The 17,590-nt window shown below is 38.2% G+C and overlaps 1 protein-coding gene across 2 annotated transcripts in view; it reads right to left on the bottom strand.

Moving 5' to 3' along the window:
* Window positions 1-1,464: 1,464 nt before the first annotated feature.
* The window catches only part of LOC107090408 (rho GTPase-activating protein 32-like), a 36,170-nt gene continuing 20,044 nt past the window's right edge, over window positions 1,465-17,590 (bottom strand). The window contains exons 9-22 of one of the 2 annotated variants that reach the window (XM_015383775.1): window positions 16,670-16,792; window positions 16,472-16,549; window positions 14,930-15,011; window positions 14,674-14,823; window positions 13,394-13,496; window positions 12,577-12,721; window positions 12,255-12,337; window positions 11,743-11,850; window positions 11,471-11,616; window positions 11,168-11,381; window positions 9,291-9,439; window positions 9,128-9,199; window positions 8,377-9,012; window positions 1,465-5,478 (exon numbers count right to left, since the gene is read on the bottom strand). In XM_015383775.1, coding sequence (XP_015239261.1) covers window positions 3,323-5,478; window positions 8,377-9,012; window positions 9,128-9,199; window positions 9,291-9,439; window positions 11,168-11,381; window positions 11,471-11,616; window positions 11,743-11,850; window positions 12,255-12,337; window positions 12,577-12,721; window positions 13,394-13,496; window positions 14,674-14,823; window positions 14,930-15,011; window positions 16,472-16,549; window positions 16,670-16,792 — 4,245 coding nt within the window. In that variant the 3' untranslated portion in view covers window positions 1,465-3,322. The remainder of the gene's footprint in view (window positions 5,479-8,376; window positions 9,013-9,127; window positions 9,200-9,290; window positions 9,440-11,167; window positions 11,382-11,470; window positions 11,617-11,742; window positions 11,851-12,254; window positions 12,338-12,576; window positions 12,722-13,393; window positions 13,497-14,673; window positions 14,824-14,929; window positions 15,012-16,471; window positions 16,550-16,669; window positions 16,793-17,590) is intronic. The other variant, XM_015383784.1, reaches the window with a different exon arrangement.

Here is a 17,590-nt window from a genome sequence, read left to right as displayed (position 1 = left end):
CTTAGTCATCTGATGACATCCTAATGTATGGTCTTCATAGTTGTAGTAACTTATTACGTTGTCTATTATAATCCGACTTAGGTGAGAGTGTAGATATTGAATAGAAGGTGCTTTAAGATGGACCCTTGTTGAATGTCACATGTTTCTTTCTGGTCTCTGATATAAACTTACTGAATGACACAAAACCTTTTCTGTCTTTTAAGTAGGATGTAAAGCCAATCGAATACTGCACCAGAAAGGCTAACCTAGTTTTCCAGGTGCTGTAATAAAATACATTTTTATTAGAGTTCCTTTTGACTGTGGAGTGTTCAGCAGGCCTGAATACCACATTATGGTCTGATACATTTACCGCTTCGACAAGAACACTTCTGTACTATGGTTAGAACGTGAGCTAGAATGGAAGACATGTAGACACAGCTTTTTCAATAATCTTATTGATGGACAGGAGGCTTTAGATGGGCTTGCAATTTGGCAGTAGCAGCTTGTCTAAGTTCTTTTTTTTCCCAACAGCTGTTTGATAACTGCGGGTTTTAATGCATGGGGGAAAACACCTGACAAAAGGGACGCATTTATTATTTGAGTTAAAGAAAGTTCTTAAAGAAAGCTGTTAGTAAAATATCAAGGCAGCAGGAAGAAGCATTTAGTTGGTATTAAATTTCTGCTAAGATTTTGTAGTTTATTTGGTAAAATTTTAACATATGATCAAAATCAATTCTCATTGGAGATATCTTTAGTATTGGACTTCATAAGAAAGAACAGACTGCCCCTCAAATATTTGTTGTGAAGAAGTGAATAGATCCATTGCAGACCCTGGCTGAGTAAAGTTCAGATGCTACAGTTACAGTAGGGTTTCCAGTGCAAACAAGGGATAAATATAAATAATGTTTTGCTGGTGATCTCACAGAAGAGCATTTATCTTACAGTTGTTACAGTTAAGTTATACCCATAAAGCCTCTCTTTATAGATGTTATCGTGAACCTGGAGACCAGTCTTCTACTACTTGCATTCAACTTTTGAACACTTCCCTGTTTCACCTCTGACTATTGGAGCACTTGATTATCATTAAAGGAAAAAAAAAAGTTAAGGGACTAAAACCTTTTTAGGTTTTGGTTGACTAAAACCAACTAAAGAATCACTTATCGTAATGACAAAAATGAGTCTAAGACTAATAATAGTAATTTTTGTTCTGAAAACGTAAAAAAATAAGACTAAATCTAAGATGGCTGTCAAAAACATTTGTTAAAAATCGTTTAAATTTTAAATAAATTTTAAATTTGCAATAAATTTTTCAAAGAAAAAAATATGTTAATTTGACAAATACCGATGCAACTATAGGCACTATGTGGCTAAAAACATTTGGCTTTCAAGGTTATTTGATCATACTTTTATACTGTATATATCGTGTATCGTTATATAGCCCAAAGATATCATATAACATATTCCTCATATCGCCCAACCTTACAGATATTTTTTCAAACAAACTTAAGCACACATTTAACAAGTTCAATGGACTGTTATAACAGACAGCATATCTTTATTTTTCTTATTTCTCACTAAAATAACTTGTAACTTGTCCTAACAGAATGTCTTCATTTACATGTTGAAATAGCCAATGGTCAAAGTTTATGATAAAATGAACTAAAAAAATATTTTCATGTAAAACACCACATGGTTAAAAGTTTATAAAGAGGAAGTATTTCTTTATTTTATGACAAAACCACAATGCCATATAAAATACACTTTTTATTATCTAAGAGCATGAGTTGATTTGCCTTAAATCCAGCATATTTAGCCACAGTAGCTTCGACTTTAACAGAAACCATACAGCACTCACGGCTTGGATATCATTTAACAAGAAGAGCTTGTGAGCGACCCCTGAAGAGTTAGAAAGCATGAGGTTATCTTTAGATTTTTCCCCCCGAAAAGTGCTATTTAACAATGATTCTGAGCAAGCTGCTTCTCACAGAAAAAATATAAGCTTTATGTCTCCATCTACACCATGTTAAGACAATATGTTTCATCCACAGTTATCCTCAAAAGTGCTTGTTGAAGTCTGAGCAGACTGTAGAATAGAAAAAAAAAATATACAGTACATTGGCCACATGTTATATGTGTGTTACTCCTATACGGTACTGGCCACATTTATTGGCATCCCTGACAAGTATGGTTAAAAAGCTTTACAATAAAATGTGTAAAGATGCTTCACCTTTTTTTGACACACATTTATTTCAAGGCTCTTTTTTATGTTTAAAACCTTCTAAATAGTCTGGAAGGAGATTAATGTGTGCTTTGTGCATCACAGCTGGAATGAGTCATAGTACATTTCTAGATTTTGAAGGCAGGCCGACACTTTGAGGTTCACATGACCATTAAAACAGAAGCAGGACTACAGCCTCACAGATCCTCTATCCTAGTCATCAGGGAAGATTATTTTCTTTCTCATGTGTTCATGCTTTATTTACTTCAGACTCACCTAGCCAGTTTGATGTTAAAGCCAGATCTTAGGCCCACCTCTCACCAAAGGATAGATTTTCAGTAATAGTCATGAAAGAATTAGGACATCTCCGCATGGCTGCATTTATGATAGTATGACAAAAAACTTTTTTCCTGGGGGGCCTCTCAAAAACAGTCTAGAATTCATAGTTTCTAATGGATGTTATAAAAAACATAAAAATGGTGCCTTTAAGGCAGCACTCTGTGAAGATTTTCTTTAAAGCTGCTCTTGCCCTGTCTCCTAACCAACACATATGCTGCTTTTTGAAAAATATGTGTTTCGAAATGTTAGTAAATTAAGGGAATTTTGTAGAAATTCAATCCTATGCACAGGTGGCACATGCTTCGTTATTTGATGTCCTCTTCTCCTTCTCTTCTTTTGCTGTGATGTCACTAATTTATGCTTCTGCAATAAAGTCTGAATTCATTTGAAGTTTTTTTCACATCTTTATCATGGGTGCCAGTAAATATATCCCCTTCTGTCAGTATAATACATTTTAAAATAAGTTATCTACACTTTCCTAAACTTAAAAATCATATTAAAACACAAATTTACCTTGTTATCCCTTGTTATGCAATCGAAACATAGAAAAGTATTTTTTTCATACATGCTTCTTACACCTATTTCCACATTTTCAGTGTTAAAACAATAGGTTTATTCCCTTAAAACGTTTTCCAACAGCAAAGTCCATACTATAAGCCTCATTTCATATTTAGCAGCTCCATAGAGTAAAGCAAAACTTGGTCTGTTGGTCTGGCTGAGGATAAAGTGCAGGTGTCCTTTGGACCCAACAACAAAGTAGATGAATAAGCAGTGGACTGAGATCACTTATAAACCCCCACCCTCTGATCTTAGAGCAGGGTGATAAAAACCTTCATGAACCAGAACATTGGACAGCAGTCTCTGCCCTCGGGGAGACATGCAGCTCTGTCCAGGTAAATATCCTCTGGCAGATTTTCCGGATCTTGTGGATTTAGATCTTGGTGCTGCGTAATACCCCTCCATGTGGTCATATTGTGTGGGCTTGACTTTAGTGCTCTGAGTCCGTCTGTTGAACTGGGCAGGGAAGGGTTCCATCTGTCCAGGATCCAGGGGAGATTTTGATGGGTAATGATAGTAGTGACGATGTTCTCTGGTGCTCTGTGAGCGCATCGGTCTTCTCAGGATGCTGGGATTTTCAGCACCAGCCAGCAATGACTCATCCTGTCCGTAGCCTCTTGCTTGGCACCTGTGAGTGAGTTCAATGTTTTTCAGGTTAGGGCAGCCTCTGTCAGGCAGGGAGGGGACTTTTCGGAGAAGTGGTTGCTGCGAGTAGTCCTCTTTAATATGAATCCGTCTCACTGGGCCAAATTCGGCACCAGACCGGTGGCTACGACGTTGACTGGAGACCTCAGGGAATCCTTGCTGGGAACTCATTCCGGGTGAGGTCGGGGATGTAGTTACAGCCGTTTCACCTTCCATGTTGTGGGCAGAGAGAAGGTTGCCGTTTCCAGGGTCTGACTTACTCCTCGTGTGCATTATGTCCCTTGGTGAGTCTGGAGTCTCACAGGGAGACACAGAGTGGTACGTCCCCTTATGTGTCTCCTGTTGAACTGGTTGATATATGACCCTTTCAAAAACCTCTGCATCTCTAGCTTCATAAACCACAGTGTCTCTGCTTTTTATGTAGAGCTCCCTATTCACAGGGGGGATATGGCGAGGAGAGTAGTTGTAGTATTCTGACGGCTCACCTTCTCTTGTGGAGTGAACACTGAATGTCTGTTGACGATGGATACCACTTTGCCGACGGGGATCAAAGTAATGAGATCTTGGATTTTCCGCGTTTGAACCGGCATGGTATTGGTGTTCTGGCAGTAGGTTCTGAAACTGTGTCCGTACAGGGTTGAGGCCAGCCTGGATTAGTCCTTGATAGGGTAACTCAGGGCTTCTCTTTTGCTCTACGTAAAACATGGCGTCAACAGGCAGGATTTCTGTGTTAGCAAGCTCATAATGACTTATCTGTGGGGCATGGAAGGAGTGTGCCCTCCGGATGGCAGGGTTTCTTGCCACTCTGTCCTCTGAGCTCTGCCATTGACCATGTTGCTTGCGCAAATCACCCCGGTAGCGCCTGTACTGGGGTGACAGAGGTTGCCTCAGACCTAAGGAGCTGTAGTGGCTATCAGATGACTGCCTGTACAGGCCTTTATGTCCAGAGAGGTGAGGTGGCAGAGCGCTGGGTCGAGGATAGGGTGGTGCAGGTGTTTGACCCAAATGCAATGGCCGGTGATGGTACTGTGGATGATGATGGTGATTACTAAAGGCATCCTCACTAAACCCGGGAGGACTGTCCTCCTCTGGGCTATAGTGATGGGCTGAAGAGGTCTGCAATTGGCGTGGAAAGACCTCTTTGATAGATGCAGGCATCAAAGGCTCTGCCAGGACAGATCTGAAATTAAAAGCATCCACAGAGTCGGTGTTGGCATACACAGGAGAAGCTGTTGGGCTCCTTGCCGAGCAGAAAGGCTGACAGGGTGTGGAAACTCCAACACTCTGGTAAGTGTGCTGTTCTTGTTTGAACTCTGTCTCTCTTTCCTCCCTTTGCTCCTTCCCCTCAGCGCTGCCTTCATCCAAGCTCCCTGACCCGAGGGGGCTGACATTAGGGGTAAAATTGCACACACTTTCCTGGCTTTCGCCTACCTGAAACCGTTCTGAGCAGATGTGTGAAGAGGAGAACTGGACAGGATTAGGAGAGCGATGAGTCTCCCCAGCTGTTTGCCACTGGGACCCTGAGCTCCCACGAGGGCCACGGTACTCTTGAGGATGGGCTTTGAGGTCGAGAACAGAGGGTCGCTGCAGTCTGTGGTTATGTGCATGACTTCTTCTGTGGGATGCGTTGCTTGCCTGATGGGCAGACTCAGCCAGGGCCAAGGCCAACTTGCGTGCAGCACTCATCGAGGGGGGGTGAGGAGGGAGAACAGAGACTGAACTCATAAGTCTATCTGTTCCTGGGGAGGGATAAGACAAACAACGCTACAGTATGACAGGACAAACAAAGCTATGGTAACACATGATGGGACAAGACACAAAAGCTTTCATAAGAAACTACAGAGGGCATTAATTGTTACATACTTACTGATTTTATATATATATACAGATTTTTTTTTACTTATATATAAAAATGTGTCTTGTATAATTATTGATAGTACTAAAAACATTTCACATTTTGCCCTTACCTAAACAGCAAACATTGTGCAGAATGACAATCATAAACATTTTTAATTATTTTACCTGTAAAAATCTGTGCGGTGTGTATTTGTTTTCTAACCCCATGGTCAATACTTTTACTGCAATTCCCCTATGAGTCTTTTAGGATATGTTTCTACCAAATTAAAACATGGTCCATTCCTGATTGTAAAATAGTTCAAACTCAGTCAAGTTGAATGATTAGGCCTGTCGCGATAATCAATAAATGAATTAATCGCACGATTAATAAAAATTATCCACGTCATTTAATTTATCGGCTATATCGTCTCTGCCTGTGTTTTTCTCCTATTGATGACGCTGGATGAAAAGGCTTAGCTCCGGTGCTATCCACTGACCCCTCCCCTTCCTCATTTTTGAGGAGGGAGGAGGAGTGGACTATCGCATCAGGTAGTCAGCGTGCATCATTTTGTACTTCTGCAGCTTTAGAGCCCCGTGAGGAGTTAGCGAGGTAAAAAACAACCCACATCTTATGTTGGAGGAAAAAGCTCGAAATGGAACTGGTTTGAAAGCCGAGCGCAACAGCCGCAGTGGTGGAGTATTTCGGATTCAAACCAAATGACAGAGGCGAACCGCTGAACCTATGTGAGCCAGTATGTCGCATTCGTCATAAAACAGTAGCAACTAAGAGCAGCAATACAACCAACCTACACATGCACCTTAAGCACAACCACCCAGCAAAGTTTCTCCAGCTGGAAACAAAAAGTACAAGCGGTGGCCCATCTGCGTCTTCAAGTTTGCGACAGTCCACCATCACTGAAGCAATTTATCGACAGGCAACATACAAAAAGGTCGGCACAAAGTGGCGCGCGCTCACAGACAGCATAGTTCATCTAATTGCTAAAGAGATGCTTCCATTTAATATTGTTGAAAAGCCGGCATTTCGAAAAATGTTGCACACATTTGATAGACAGCATGAATTCCCCAGAAAACATACATATTACCAACGTGATATTTTGTATATACGTTTTTATTTTTACTGTGGTTTTATCTTGTATTTAGTTTTTATTCAAGTGTATTTTAAGTTAACAGAGACTGAGAGTCCATTTAATTTTTATTTCTCGTTTTATTTTGTTAACCAGTTCCAGTGTTAAGTGTTCTGTTGAAAATAAAGTGTGTTTATCTTTGGCAGGAATATGCATGCATTATTACGTCATTTCCATTAAATCAGTGTAAAAAGGTCTTCAAACAATATTATCGTTTATCGCAATAATTTTTGAGACAAATAATCTTTCTGCAAAATTTGTTATCGTGACAGGCCTAGTTAAATGGACGAATCTGTGAACAGCAATTTTAATACTTATTTAAGATGCTCGGTTGAAATTAAGTATGCATTCTGGATGGGCCATTCTAAATCATTAATATGCTTTAATCTAAATCTACTATTTTATTGTAGCTATGGTTGAACTACATTTAGAGTTGTTGTCTTGCTGAAAGATGAACTTTTGTCAGTCATTTAAAATCAAGAGACAAGTTTTAAGTTAACTACAAGGTTTCTGACACACTTATATAGACTTTTTTTGGTTCAACAATTGCTTTTTCCTCTTTCTCACTCACAAAACTCTTCCTCAAGGCTAGGGAAGCTGAGGAGTAGACGCTAACAGCTGCAACCATGCAGTCTCACCTTAAGGCTGGTTTATGCTCAGTAACCAGGTCTTCTGCGTGTGTTTAGCAGTTAATGCAGATATGCCCCCCCACCTTCCGCAGACACTGTGGTGCATCTCCCAAAAATTGTAGATGACCGCAGACAGTGCCACAGATATGAGGCCTCTGATTGGTCAATTCAACATCCACTCTACACTATCCATATTTCCTGTTTGGTACCGTACCGGCTTGTTTTGTTTGTATGATCGCCATTGTGGAAAATAAGTTGTGATGATGGACCAGTTATACGAGGGAGGAGCGTGAGAACCCTGGGACCCTTTTTCCACCTGATCCCCGCTCTTTTTTGCCCTCATGTCCCTCCGTTGTCGCACAAACTTGCCCCTTGCGTTTTTTCCACTTCCTTACCGCCTCGGCCGTATCTAGACCCACAGCTACTTCGTGATTATCCCTTTTGCGTTGTGGAGTGTAATAACAAAGCGCAGACCACCCTTCAAAATTGAGCATAGATCAAAAATATCTGAGTCATACCTGCGACAAGCTCTCTGCTACACACTGCTGCAGGAATATAACCAGCCCTTTTTTGTGTGGATACTCGCAGCTTTGTAAGTGTTACTTTTGACCAGCCGTGTGACAGTTTTCCTGAATAATGTTATTCATTAACAGCTTCAACAGATCTGGCATTTGTGCCTCACTCTTTTCAGTTTCGAATAATTGATGAGTACTCTGTATGCTTAAATGCTTAAAGCCTCAAATATCTTAAATCCTAGATCTGCTTTAAACTTCTATAAAACTCATCCTAATATTTTCTAATATCTAAGGCCTGAACAGCACAGCTGGAATTATACTTGCAGGATACTAATGGCTTTTTATTAGCAGTATTGGGGGACAAGGGGCTATAGACAAATACACATCACATTTTTCAGATAAATCAGCTAATGTTTCAGATGTTAAATCTGGTTTTTTAAACTGTAACAGTATAAAATGTGAAATGTACTATGGAAAGGTACAGTACAGTTCAAGTTTAAAGGGGAACTGACCTGGATCAGGGAGGTTCTGTGCAGTCTGACTGAGGTCAGTTGCAGCTGATGCCTGACTTGCTGTGTTGATAGGGCTGCTGTGCTGAAACGTGGCTCTTGGCTCCTTTCCATCTGCCACTGCAGCCTCCCACTTACCCTCGTTGGGAGAGGAAGATGGCACGGGAGTCTGAACATCTGCCAACAATTTTAATGATTTCTTCCTCACTTTGGGGGAGAGATGCTTCAAGCTAACTTTTTTCCCACTTTTGCACAATGCTGGGCTGACATCTGGAGAATGCGTGCAGCCAAAGTTGTTCTGAGAAGATGCAGGCTCCGATTCACCAGAACACCCCACACCTTTCCTCCACCTGTTCCCATCTCTGCCGTGTTGCATTGCAGGAGTCTGGCTGCACTGAAAAGACATGGGGTCGAAGTCCAGGGATGAGATGCCTGCAGCCGGTGGGGAGAGGTCAAGATCGTCCTCGGAGTGGTTAGGGGTAACAGCTCTGCGGCCTCTGTCAGAACTGCGTTTGCTCTCGTTTGGCTGGTGAGCTTGGCGGTCCTCTTTTCCTCTTGAGTTGTGCAGGTCATCCCTGCTGGTGGCAGAAATAGCCTCACTGGTTGAACGAGGTCTGAGGGGGCGGTAACTTGGAGGCTCTGGGTTGGAAAATGAAAAATATAAATGTCATTAGGTCTAGAAAAAAATATATGTATATATATGTAAACCAATAAGAATTTTGCAAAAGCTTTATTAATTTTAAAGAAAGATCACCTAAATTTTGTAAAGAAGTAAGTGATTCTTCACTCTTAGTCGAGCGCATTGTGCCACTATCACCTCGTCCTCCTACAATCGTTTAAGCAGAAATTGTTCAAAATGAATTTCACAATGTCCATGACACATTCAAAAAGGAAAATAAGCTCCACAGGAAACTGACCTGGCAGTGCTATGCTTTTTATCTCATTAGGTTCACTGGGGTGTCGCTTCAGTTTACGCTTGGACACTGAATGGGACTTGCCAAGGTGGAAAAAGGACAGCCAGTTCCCCACTGGAGACTTCTTTGACTTCACAAGAGACCGCTTCCCACTGAAAAAATGAAGGTTTTAAAAGTGAAAACAGCTCTCTTAAAATGTAAGAAAAAAAAAAAACACTTTTAAACCATAAGTTAATCACAATTTATAAGGTTGTAGTTAATCACAAAACATAGAAACTAAAGTAAAGTTGGTCTTATAACTAAGGCCATTATTTGTGGAAAGGTTTAAAATCATTTAGTTTTATCAGTTAAATCCTCAATAGAGAGTACAGAAAAGAAAGTCATTACCAAATGTACACAATGTGAAATGTGCTTTTGTTGCACCTTACAAAACCTGTACATTTCTCCCTAAGTGTCCCACATGTCGGAAAGGTTTTCAGTATATCTTGGTTTTATTGTTTACATTAAAATATCCAGCAGTTTTAACCTGGTTGTGTTGATTTTTAAGAGCCAAGTGCATACATATCTAAAAATTACTTAGAATAAATTTTTTTACCAAAAGTTCACCTTTTTAAAACAAATTTCATAAATAATATGACAATATGAAAGGAACTAGTCTTTTTTTGTTTTCCATTTTTTTCAATCAAAAAAAGGTTCTAAATTCATTAATACTTTGGACACTTAAGTGCCCCCTGTCGGTCTTTTTGACAGTGATAGGTTTGGCCCTAAATGTAGTTTCTTTGGGTCAAAATATCTAATATAATACAACGAAATTGATACATGTACTTCAATTTAAATTTCCAGAATTTGGGAATTCACAAAGCTCCTGACAATTTATTTTGCTTGCACGGTGATGAAAAGAGCTACTGCCCTGTTCAGAGAGAATGTACAGAATAGATTTCTCCCCTTCTTCATATGTTGAAATATAACAATTATTTGGGCTTCACCTGAGCAGCTCTCTGTCCTTCATCCAAAGCTTCCTGTCAACAACTGAACAGGGAGCAGGTCTAATGTCACAGGCAGGAAGCAGCAGCCATTACAAGCTGTCTTTGTCTATGAATGTCACTATAAAATGAAAAAGCGCTTAGATTTATAAGGAAATATAACACTGGTTGGCTTACGAAGATAATGTCATGTTTTGGATCTGCCTTCGTTTTCTTTTTGAGTTTTCATTGGTTTAATTTCCATTCTGAGTTATTCTATTTGTTTTTGGTTGAATTTTTTGAGTTCTTATGTATTTCTTGTTTACTCTCTGTTGCCTCTTTATGTCGGTCTCCTTCCCCTAGCTCTATTCTAAATGCGTACTTGGCACCAAACAGTGATGAATATATAGAAGAAATATAATAGAAGTGCGGTTTAATATAATACAAGTATGTGAATAGTTCTGTCTGAAACTAGTAAAAATAGTTTTTTAAATGGTCATTGAGTCAGATATGTGTTGGTAATGTTTGATTTATCTAAAGGTTTTTTTTCTGTTACTGTATTATTGGCTGTAATTTAAAGAGAGATTCTAATATATCTGCAATGTGGGGACTATAAATCTGATAGGATTTGTATTTTTTTATTTCTATTTTGCACAATTTGCTTAACTGAATTGAATACAAGAGATTTTGCAGATATATATTTAATACATACATTGTTTAGATTTACTTAGATCTTTCTACCCCTTATATATTATTACATTGGCTTTTATTTGTTCATGCTGCCGGTGGTTGTCACCTTTATGTCACTCTGTATTCTCATGAGTGTAGTTTTTGTTTACCTCACAATAAAAAAAAAAGAAAAAGAAACAGTTTTGAAAAGTTATTCATTTTTTTTTTTTGGAAAGTCTTAATCTCTACCTCTCTGTCGGCAGTTCGATGACAGTGTGAAATTTGCCCAGGAGAGCTTCGGGCCCTTCTCCGACCTCAATGTAGTCACTGGGGTTGAGGGAGGGAGTTGTAGCCGGAGACCCAAGCTGAGTCTGATTCCGAGCCTGTGCCTCCTCTAAAGACAGCAGCTTGGTGGACGGGGAGCAAACCATCAGAGACTTTGGTCTTGATAAAGTGTTGTTACCTAAGATGATTATAAACAAATTAGTAGATGAATAAATATACTCTCAGTCATCTTTTTTAACCACGTTTTACTCCTTCAGAATAACCTACCAGTGCTTTCTCTTATAATAGCATTAAGTTTGGAGCTGAAAAGGGACTCTGTGTTGTTGAGAATGAACTCCACCACCACCGACTGGATTCGCACTTCCATGAAGGCTGCTGTGCCACTAAAGCAGGCCGACTCAATCTGTCTGGACCTGAAACAGAGCACAGTGAGACCTATTTCAGCTCTTTAGGACCACTGAGATGTGCCCTAGTTGGATGTGACAGAAGAGCTAAAAACAAATGCTAATCTCTGACAGTGCTGTGGCCAAGATAATCACCTGAGGAGGTTCGGTGCCCAGACGATTGCAAGGTTTTTAGTGTGCATGTTGGTGACAGAGCTAAAGGTGGCCAGACGGGACAGGTGCCTCATGAGGTACTCCAGAGTCCTTTGGATATAAATCAATTCTTATGGTTAAGATTGTTCACTATTGTTCTCTATCAAACATTTAAGGCATTTAGTGTTACTTCACTTACAGTAAGTGACATACAAGTTGATTCTATTTACAAATTTCACAACTTCTACATGCAGTTGGTTGCTGCTTTTTGGTGTATCAAAGTGAATAACTTTGAATAAACTGTGCTTTCATTTCACAAATAACCACTTTTCATTTTTTTCTATCACATTAAATCCAAATAAAATATGTTGACATTTCTGACTGAGAAAGAAGAAAAAAAAATAGATAAAGTACAACAACAGTTAACTTTGACCAAAATGATACAGATTGATACAGTGACTGATACACATTCACTTTTGTGACAGCAGGGTGCAGCAGTGAGCTATGAATCTGACCTGTAATGAGGAGGAGGCAGCTGCTGAATGACATTGTGGATTTTTACCAGCCTCTCCTCTTCTGTAGCTGCAGACACAGCTTCCTGTGACGACACAGAGGACAAAGCACACATCACACATGCAAGCCTAATAGTCAGGCAGAGGGGGGTTGCATTAATATCTACTCTATTGCTCCCTTTCATATTCAGGATTTTCTTTTGGTTTCACAAGAAAATATGAACTGCCTTTGTCTTTTATGTATATCACTGAAAGGTCAGAAAGTCTGACTGAATCCTATATCAGCTTCCATTGAATTTTTATAGTCATATCCGTTGATGCTTACTGAGAATCGTTCGTAGAGCTGGTAGGTGAGCAGGGGGTTGGGCAGTTCTCTAAAGTAGAGCTTGCACAGGGAGCCCACTGAGTGGATGTCCTGTCTGAAAACGTCTCTGGTCAGATCTGGGATCTGCTCAGAGTCAAACTCGTGCCTAGATATGGGGAAAGCAAAATGAGATGTTAGAACAAACAAATAGACAGGGTTTTAACCAATCTGAGTATGAAATACTAGATAGACTTTTTATTATATGTAATATTTCCTTTTTTTTTTTTGGAGGAAAGTTGAATAAGAAAAGATTTTCTCTGGCTTCACAAAGTAAATAATTTTTTTTAAAGCAGAATGGTGTTTAAAATTATATTAATGACTTTATCTTAATTGATTCTAGAGGCTTTACTGACAAGTCCTTTGCTTAAGCAACTAATACCTATCCATCTCAGGTCAATCATTGCGTGTTTATTAACGACCACTTTTTCATTGATTTCGTTCTTATTTATCCATAAATAAAACATTTGGTCTACTAGAGAAAATTCTTCAGCAGCACCACTTACATATGGAGCACCCTTAGATTTATCTTATTCTCATATCATGCTGTCGTTTTAATTTATGTTGTTCAACCACATTTAAATCTCTTTTCTTAATAAAATAAAAGCTTACTATACTAAGCTGTGCTATTCACACACACATAATGCCTTCCAATCATGCTTTGGCTCTTTCATCTATAAAATGTTCAGCAGGTGAGGAAATCTGCCTACCTAACAATGGACTTGTATTGTTATCTCTTTGAATCTGAATGTATATCATGAATTACAGGGAAGGAACAAACCGTAGTTTTTGTATGTTGGAGGAGATCCCTGAGAGTCTGTAGATGCCATCCACGACTCCATTTTTCTCAATAAATTCAGCGCAACTCTTAACAACCTGTGGGACTACAGGAAACAAAAAAACATTAATTTATAATGTCTGTCTGGCTGTATGTTTGTGTAAATATATGTCTATACACCAGTAATAAATAAAAGTCTGCCTGTATAAAATGAGGGTACAACTGGCATTGACAAATTCAATACTTCACAATTTAACATTTATTTTTTAAAGCAGTGGTAATGATACCAAGTTAGAAAGAAGCTAATTAATTTGGCAAATTTTGGAAAAAGGCATGCCAAACCAGACAGGAAGAAGCGTTATTAAAATATTTTATGGTTTGAAATAAACTAGGTTTTGTGAACAATAAAGAATCTACTTCAGTTATAAGCTCACAGCAGAGAGACATTATATGAAACCTTAGAGCAAGTCAGAATGGAGAAGTATCTTCATATGTGTATGTTTTTGTGTATTTAACAAATACATTTTTTGTCTGTATTAAGGTTTTTCTTTGATTTGAAACATTAAAGTAAGATGAAAATTAAGAAATGCACCATATTTAAGAAGCAAATCCAGTCACCGCACCATTTAACCAGTGCAGATGCTCAGCAGTCTGAGGTTTTTGATCATGGTGGAGCACATTCTCTTTGGTGCTGAGGCCTGGATCACAAAACAAGATGCCCTTCTGACAATCCTAATGCCATCTGAAACTACGGCTATTTTCTATTAATGGAGGGCTGATCTGTTTTACAAGAAGATATGCTCCTTTTTTGGTATTTAAAAAAAAAAAAAGGACATAAGTTGAATTCCAATAACAAAAACAAAGTTAGACTGTAAATACTAGCACCCAAATGTGCCTTAAATTATTAATCACATTTCTCAAAACTTTCATAAAGCTCTGGACTGGTGCTGGTAATTTGAATTAAATTCTAATGATATAAAGACATAAAATTTTTAAGATATCTGCTTCAACTGCAAAAAGCAAGCTTTATTTGAACAGCCAGAGAGTCCTGAAGGAAATGAAACAAAGGGATAGAAGATGAACATGATTCTAATCCAATAACCGCCATTTCATTTCATTTCGTTTCAGTATAGCTGGCTATGATTTCATGAGAATCAGATTTCTATTAACAGAATCTTTGGCTTACTTTGTGTTACCTCTAAGCAGATCTTATTTTAGAGTAATTTACAATACATTCACAACACAATAAAAAAAAAAAAAAAGAATGAAATCCAATGTTTCACCATCGTGTCCTGAGTTGTGGAGATGCTCTCCCAGGTCGCAGCCAAACACTCGCTCTTTGAGGATTCCACGCTGACGCAGCTTCTGTGGTGGCGGCCGAGACTTCATAAATGACCTCAGGAAGGTTACAAGCTTTCCATGTTTCTTGCACACTGATTCAACACACAAGCACAAAAGCATCTTTAAAAACTATTACATTTGATGTAGTTTAGGTCCTCTATGATAGTTCAACAAGCACGTACGCACACTAAGTAGTACCTGGCTTTGGTACTGAGTTCTGAACACTGGGAGGGATCTTTTCGTTTATCAGCTCCACACAATCACAGGGGAAGAAACCAACCTGCAAGGACAAAAAGAGACTGAGGAAGCAAATACAGAGCAAGTATTTTAGCAGAATGTTGTGAAGATGCAAAAAAAGATCCGCAGTCTGACAGCTTCACATACTGCTTGATAGAGTCAAACTCTTGAGTTTCTGGTTTCATCTGATGAAACTCTAGAACTTGAGAATAAATGTTGATGTTGTCTTTAGAATAATGAGAACAAACGACTACCAAAGCTCTGACAGGTTGTTTTGAATAAGCTTCTTTAAGCATGAACCCATGAAAAAGGTATTTATTTTCTAAGGTGATCTGTGGGATCATCAATGCCCAACATTATGTTTTCATTAATGCTTTTTCCTTTTCAGAAGATGACTGAGAACTTATATTTATAGAATAACATGAGTTATTTTTGAAGAGGGGGCATTCTTATTATTACTAATAGAATAAATATTTTATTATAAATGCAATATTTTGATTGATAATGTGATCTATCTATGCTATGATCTATCACATTTATAAGTAGTGTTGCGCCAATGCCATTTTTTTGGCCCGATACTGATACCCGATACCTGGCTGTGCAGTGTTGGTCGATACCGATACCATACCGATGCCATCTGTTTGAAACTGATTTGTGTGTGTATATATGAAGAACTGCATAGTACTTGGATGTAAAATGCCTAAAATAGTTGAATAAACTTTTGGCTCTAAAAATGGTATCGGCACCCTATTTGTTGGTACCTTCCAATACCGATACGACCATTTTAGTGCTGGATTAGGGCCCCACCCGATACTGGTGCAACACTATTTATAAGTAATGATGATGATGAGTAATAATTAGCTCAATATAATTTATAATCTGATTTATGTCTGGTTTACCTCCATTGGCAAAATTAAGGCTTGAAATTTGGAAAGCATCTTTGAGCTCCACTTTGAAAGATCAACATTATCCATTTGGATTAGGAGATTAAGAAAACATCTTACTTTCCCTTTAAGGTGAGATGTTTTTCAAAATAAAAGCTTTAATTTTATAATTATATTATAAAATTAAAACATTTTTAACAGCTTTTATTAAAAAAAAAATCATACTTTAAAGGGGAAACAAAAGAAACATTCTTCTGACAGGTTCATTTAAATGAGGTATATGGATTTTATTGTATTCTCATTTACAATCATTTGGCAAATTAGACTAAATAATGTATACACCGTTAGTGTACTGTGTATCCAATAAGGCAAAGTATACACTCAACAAAAATATAAAGGCAACACTTTTGGTTTTGCTCCCATTTTTATAAGATTAATTCAAAGATCTAAAACTTTTTCTAAATGCACAATATTGTGCTCCACAAGTGGAGCATGTGTTGAAAAAAGTTGTAGGTTTTTGAGTTCATCTCACAAAAAATTAGAGGAAAACCAAAAGTTTTGCCTTTATATTTATTGAGATTACTTAGAATTCAGTATAAAGTGTGTAGAGCAGGTTTACCTGAAAGCCATGCTTCCCCCTCCACCAGCCTGTGTCTTCTTTAGGAGGCATGTCGATGACAGACACAATATCTCCCACCTAAGTCAGACAATGCATTTTTAAGAAGCTCATCTCCACAAAACGTTGAAAAAACATAGTATAGAAATATGGTTGATATACTGATTGAAGACTAAGTACATCTTCTACTGCAGCATTTACCTCAAAGGTTAGCTCATCTGTGGCCTGAGCAGTGTAGCGTTTGGTGACGTGGGCGGCAGCAATGGCTGGGACATTGATCGAAGCTTCTTCAGAAACCAGCAGATGGTTCCCCTTGTTGTCGATCTAAAAATAAAAACAGCAGATACATGTTGGCTAAAGCTGGGAGTGGGAGTTGGTCACGATTTATTAGGAGACAAAGCATAGGAGGAGCAGAGAACAATAAAATCATAAAACATCCTGTTTTGTTTTTGTAACTAATAACGTTTGAGGGGGTTTCGCTGTTAATACGAAGTGACACAGGTTAATCGATTGCACTAATCTATTTGTATCTGTGAAAACAAATTATGAATGATTTTCAAAATTAGATACAACAATAATGATTTTCAACTGTTTGACATAATTTCAGCAAATCAAACTGCAGTTCCAGAATACGTCCTGTGTTAAAGCATTCAGTTAGTATGTAGTTAACTGCAAGGTTTGGAAAACTGAACAAGATGCTACCCATTTATTCTGAGGAAACTCCAAATGTTAAAGTTAGATAACTTTCTTTCTGGTACTGACCCAGCATTTAATCACCATCAAATATTTTCAATAGGACTTTGTTTTGGGGTTTGGAAAAGCCATTCCAAGAGTTTAACAAAAACTCATTTAACTCAAAACCAGTTATAAGTGTCTCTGCTAATGTACTATAGAAAAAGACACAACAATTTAGTCTAGTTTTACACAGCTAAAATAAATTCTACACAAAGAAGAGTGATTGGTGTGAGAGAACAGCCCAGAAACCTCTAAAATTATTAATATACAAAGGTAAACTAATTTAAGATCTCTATCTTAAATCAATACTAGTCTCTTGGGGAAAAAAACAACATATTCTGCACTAACAGGTATATCAAATAGCTTCTGAATAACGTTTGGAAAGAC

The sequence above is a fragment of the Cyprinodon variegatus genome, unplaced genomic scaffold (genome assembly GCF_000732505.1).
Source record: "Cyprinodon variegatus isolate N-32 unplaced genomic scaffold, C_variegatus-1.0 Scaffold14, whole genome shotgun sequence".
NCBI classification, from domain to species: domain Eukaryota; kingdom Metazoa; phylum Chordata; class Actinopteri; order Cyprinodontiformes; family Cyprinodontidae; genus Cyprinodon; species Cyprinodon variegatus.
The sequence above is the reverse complement of the archived record's forward strand: the minus strand, read 5'-3'. Positions and strand labels throughout refer to the sequence as shown.